The sequence below is a fragment of the Pygoscelis adeliae genome, unplaced genomic scaffold, assembly GCF_000699105.1.
Source record: "Pygoscelis adeliae isolate BGI_AS28 unplaced genomic scaffold, ASM69910v1 Scaffold122, whole genome shotgun sequence".
In the NCBI taxonomy this organism is placed as follows: domain Eukaryota; kingdom Metazoa; phylum Chordata; class Aves; order Sphenisciformes; family Spheniscidae; genus Pygoscelis; species Pygoscelis adeliae.
The window spans coordinates 2797601-2802940 of record NW_008824358.1 but is presented as its reverse complement, the minus strand read 5'-3'; the positions used below and the strand labels follow the sequence as shown (position 1 = coordinate 2802940).

Below are 5340 nucleotides of genomic sequence, written 5' to 3'. Positions count from 1 at the left end.
CCCCCCCCCCCCGTCCGACGAGAGGCTCCTGTTTTATTTACTTTTTCCGCTAAAACAGAGCGGCTCCGCGTGAAGCGTTCCCACAGACAGCTTTTCTTTTGCGAGGCTAAAGAGCAGGAAAGTCCCCCTAATGCGCGGCTGAGCCGGGGCCGCGGCAGAGCTTTCTAATCCTTATCTAATCCCCGTGAGAGATCAATGAAACGATCGATCGTGGCCTCCCCTCAAGCGCTCCCTCGCCCTGCCGTCGAGGAGCGATTTAGTCCCGACCCACGCTACGCCTCCCCAGCCACCAGCGCCCGGGCTGGTAAAAGCCCTGTGGCCAGGTTTCGGCTCTCACCCGCAGGTAACCCGGCCAAATGCGGAGCGGGGCGTCCAGCAGCACCTCCACCCCTCCTCGCCTGCAGCCCACCGAGGCAGTGGACCCTCTGGGACAGGCCCTCGCTGAGCAACTGGGTGCGTTGGCCCGGCTTACGTAGCCACAACAGCCGCTGCGGAATTAGCCGTGGCACGGGTAGGCCCGTGGAGCCGGTGGCGCACGTGTCGCTCGCGTGCTCTTTGGGAAACGTTTCCCCACGTTGTAATCATTCCTGGCTGCTAGTCTCCGGTGCCGGCAGTCTCCGTGGCCTCGCTGTGAAAATAGCGAAAGTGCAGTTTTCCCGTGCTTTTAACGTGAAACTGTGTCGAGAAAAGAAATCCATTAGTATTCAGTGTTTCTGATGGACAAAGGAGGTGTCCTCGGAGAAGTGGATGTGCTGCTCAGTGGACAGCCTTATCGTGGGAAAGGAGGGGAATGATGAAACGTAACCTCTCGTCGTCTGCGTTTCCCTACGTGGAAAGTAAACACCTAGCAGTGAATGGGGAAATGCCAGTGCACGGGTCACTCACGTTAAACCTGAGCACGGTAGGCGAGGGGCTGCGCGAGGGAGGAGCTGAAAGGGCAAGATTTATAATTTTTAGGCAAATGTAAAATTATCTGCAGTTTCAAGTAGTCATACTGTTACAGCAAAGACTGCTTTTTGACATAAAAGCTATTCTGTAATTTTCACAAAACTTAGAAGAAAATCAACGCGACTCCGTTTTTTCACTGAGTTCTCACTCTGTGTTAGCGGCTTCATGAAAGCAGAAGTTCATCTTGTGACCACTCAAAACATCTGCGTATTTGTAAATATTGGTCTGGTCCTGAAATACCTTAAAGCTGAGCCTTACCTTATGCAAAAAGCCGTATGGGAGTCAACGGGGAATGGTTGCATGACTAAGAACCGCTACCAGCAGTTACGCCTTCCCCTTAGAAAGTCAATGTTTCTCCAGGATGCTTACTACCAAAATTAAAAACCATGACTTGAGAGAGATTTGTTTTGGCAAATACTTTTAAATTCTTCAGCGTCTGTAGCAACACCGTACTTCTTAGCAACCCTAGATACGTTTTACTCCCTCTGAAGCTCCATTCGATTATTTCTTGACCCAAAGGTGAGAATGGCGTGGGATTTAGCGACTTTTTAATTTTTTATATTTGTTTTGGTGGTTTTGAAAACCTGTTGTTCAGAAGCGACTTTGTTTCCTTGTCCCTTCACCGTCCACCCGTTTTTAGCGGTTGAACCTTCCTGCCATTCTTTATGGCCCTTTTGGGTAAATGCTGGGGCGTGCTTCGTAAAGTGCCGTTACAGATGTTGAGTTCACCATCTCTAATTAAGATACGAAAATCCATGCGTTAAGATTTGTAAGTCACCTAAATTGCGGAGTAATATTTTTCAGAATGGAGTTTAAGGGACTGACGTTAGAGCCATATTCCTGAAAAAAGCAGAAAAGCAATAGTTACCCTAAGTCCTCAACCAGTTTTAACGGTTCTCATCAGACCCGAACTAACAATAGTGCTTGAGTTTTCTCACTGATGTCCTTGAATTCCGAAGTAATGCTGCGTGTTTCTTGCCACTTACTGTAACCACCTGGAATGCAAAGGGCACCGGTATTCAACCAAAATGCACAACGGCGAATGAAGCATTCTTAACTTCATGCTATACGTGCTTGCATAAATAAACAGGAAGACAAGGGAGACGGCATTTTCTGCCTGAAAGTCTTTCAGATCTTGTATGTCACATGCGTTAGCTGTCATTTGGAAGTTGCCAACAGCGGACTGTCTGAGGGGTTTGGTTGCTTGTCTCAGTTGCTGATTTCTTTCTTTCTTTCTTTTTTTATTTTCCCTGTTTAATCAAATTAGAAGTTTTGGAAGAACTGCCAGAAACAAGTGGGAAAACAGCACGGCGTTTCTTCTTTAATTTAACTTCCATCCCTAATGAGGAGTCTATCACCTCAGCTGAACTCCAGATTTTTCGGAAACAGGTGCACGGAGGCTTTGAGAACAACAGCAGCTACCATCACCGTATTAATATTTATGAAATTATAAAGCCAGCCACAGCCACCTCTAAGGACCCTGTCACAAGACTTTTGGACACCAGGTTGGTGCATCATAATGCAAGTAAATGGGAAAGTTTTGATGTAACGCCAGCTGTTTTGAGGTGGATTGCACATGGACAACCTAATCATGGGTTTGTGGTAGAGGTGGTTCACTTGGACAAAGAGAACAGTGCCTCCAAGAGGCACGTTAGGATTAGCAGGTCTTTACATCAGGATGAAGATAGCTGGTCTCAGCTCAGGCCATTATTAGTAACGTTTGGGCATGATGGCAAGGGACACCCGCTTCATAAAAGAGAAAAGCGTCAAGCGAAACACAAACAGCGTAAACGCCACAAATACAGTTGCAAAAGGCATCCGTTATATGTGGACTTCAATGATGTGGGGTGGAATGACTGGATTGTTGCCCCACCGGGGTATAGTGCCTTTTACTGCCATGGGGAATGTCCTTTTCCACTGGCAGATCATCTAAACTCAACAAACCATGCCATTGTTCAGACTTTGGTCAATTCAGTGAATTCCAAAATCCCCAAGGCTTGCTGTGTGCCGACAGAACTGAGTGCTATTTCCATGCTCTACCTTGATGAGAATGAAAAAGTTGTATTAAAGAACTATCAAGATATGGTTGTGGAGGGTTGTGGGTGCCGCTAACACAGCAAATATATTAGACAAACATGAGAAAAGAAAAAAAAAAAAGCTGACACTTTAATATTTCCCAATGAAGACTTTATTTATGTAATGAAATGGAAAGAAAAAAAAACACAACTATTTTGAAAATATATTTATGTCTACGAAAAAGTTGGGAAAACAAATATTTTAATCAGAGAAATATTCCTTTAAAGATTTTAAATGTATTTTAGTTGTACATTTTATATGGGTTTAACCCCAGCACATGAAGTATAATGGTCAGATTCTTATTTTGTATTTATTTACTATTATAACCACTTTTTAGAAGAATAGCTAATTTGTATTTATATGTAATCAAAAAGAAAAAAATATAGGGTTTGTACATAATTTTCCAAAATTGTAGCTGTTTCAATTGTGTGTATTTAAGTTGAAAAGAATACATGGAAGGTTACTATGGCAAAGTGCATAGCACATTTGCTTTCTGCTGTGCTACTGTTAAGGTCACAAGTTCAAGTCCAGAAAAAAGTGGATAATCCACTCTGCTGACTTTCAAGATTATTATATTGTACAATTCTCAGGAATGCTGCAGGGTGGGCTGTCCAATCCATGAGAACTGGCATCCTCTTTAGGTGGAACATTTGGATAAGAACCAGACGTTGCTGATCTAGTAGAAATACTGCTATTCCCAACTAATTTGCAGTGTGAATATGAGAAGGGCCAATAGAAATCCTACGGGAGGCAGGGGTGGGGGAAGACTGCATCCTTTCTAGACCTACAGAAAAGTGAATGTTTGATGTTTCCTTTAAAAGTCCTTCCTTTAAAAGTCCTGGCCAAATATAAAATAATAAAAACTAAAATGTCCTCCTTTTTTTTTTGTCATTATGTACGCTAAAGAGGAATAATTATCTTATTTGTACCGGCCCTTGTCTTTGACAGTTGGAAAAGAGTTGCATACTTCCTCACCTCAGATGAGAGCTCACTTCTGTGGAGTGTTATAGTGAAATTAATCTTAATTTTTGCCCTACGTACAGCAAGCTGTCGTCATACGCAGCCTCCTATCTAACCTCAGCTGATGGTTTTGCTGTTTTGCAGATTAGCTCGTCTTCCTTTCCAGGGTTTTGTGTTTGAAAGCTTCCCCCCGCCCCCCAAATGTTTAAATCTATTTCAGATAATAAATCGCAGAACTCGTGACATTTCTTTCTGAAAAGTCCAGTCTGTAAGAAAAAATGGCTCACTTGTGCAGTCATCACAAGGATAACTTGTGCTTACATCTTCTTACTTTTTAAATCCTTCATGTAAGGGGCAAAAGCATGATTTGCAGTTGGCAAACACAGCAGTAAAGCTAATACTGAGTTGTGCCTGTTGTGCGTTAAAAGACTGGTATGGCAGTCGGGTTACTAGCCGTACAGCGTGGGACGAGCGTGCGGAGGCTGGGTCGCTCGTTGCGTGGAAGTTGTGCTGAAATAGTAGAGCGGGAAAGTAGCTTAAATTGGCTTCTTGGTGATCCACTGCAAAGTGCACGGAGGCCGGGGACAGAACGAAATTGTCAGACTGCTTAGTGGTAAGTTCCTGCCTATTTCAGGAGCTCTCCAGTGTCTTTAGCGGATGCGTAATGACTCTGTGCTGATACCTCCAGAGATGCCAGAACCCCCTTGCGCTCCGTGGTGGATCCATTTCTGGATTCGGTGAACTGAGGCAGCACTTCCTAAAGCCATGTGTAGAGTTGGCCCATTAGAGACCTCTCTAAGCCAACTCTGGGAACCTCTGATTTGGGCCTCCTATTAGCCTAACTTTTTATTAACAGAAACCTCCTCTTTCTCGTGGCCCTCCCCAAACTCCTCCTTTTTTACCAGAATCCTCAGGGTTACAGCGAAGGTACTAAATCGGTTTGGTGATCAGAAAGGCTAACTTGATGATGTCTTACAGGTCATCTTATAGAACAGTTCTCTGCTGCTAATCATCACAAAAAGCGATGGGTACAGAGGACAGGAGAGAAAAACTAGTTTCCTGTTGGCTGCTTCCATTTTTCTCTTGTGAGCTTAAAAATATCTTAGGCTAGGTGTAAGTTTCTGTGGCGAGAGAAGAACGTATGTATTTCTTTGTACCAGCAGTGTTTTTAATAGCTAGTAGAGAACAATCCACCACCCTGCGGTTCGGCTCTGCTTATTTTTGAGAGGTAGCTGATGTTATTGGTCATGCTGATACTACATAGTAGCCTACGAGTTCACTGGGTGGACCAACCTCTATTTGCTTTTTCAAAAGACCAGTGCTGTTTTGTTGGCTGACGTTTCTAGGGGGGAGCGT

At 44.1% G+C, this 5340-nt stretch overlaps 1 protein-coding gene across 1 annotated transcript; it reads left to right on the top strand.

Moving 5' to 3' along the window:
• The first annotated feature begins 195 nt into the window (after positions 1–195).
• On the top strand, positions 196–4120 carry BMP2 (bone morphogenetic protein 2). Its single transcript, XM_009319628.1, has 2 exons — positions 196–511; positions 2216–4120. The coding sequence occupies exons 1-2, from the start codon at positions 196–198 to the stop codon at positions 3058–3060; spliced, it is 1161 nt and encodes a 386-aa protein (XP_009317903.1). The 3' UTR covers positions 3061–4120.
• Positions 4121–5340: the final 1220 nt, after the last annotated feature.

Coding starts and splice junctions, on each gene's coding strand:
- BMP2 (XM_009319628.1), top strand. CDS start 196: ATGAAACGATCGATCGTGGCCTCCCCTCAAGCGCTCCCTCGCCCTGCC. Junction 512..2,215: donor CGGAATTAGCCGTGGCACGG/GTAGGCCCGTGG, acceptor TAATCAAATTAG/AAGTTTTGGAAGAACTGCCA.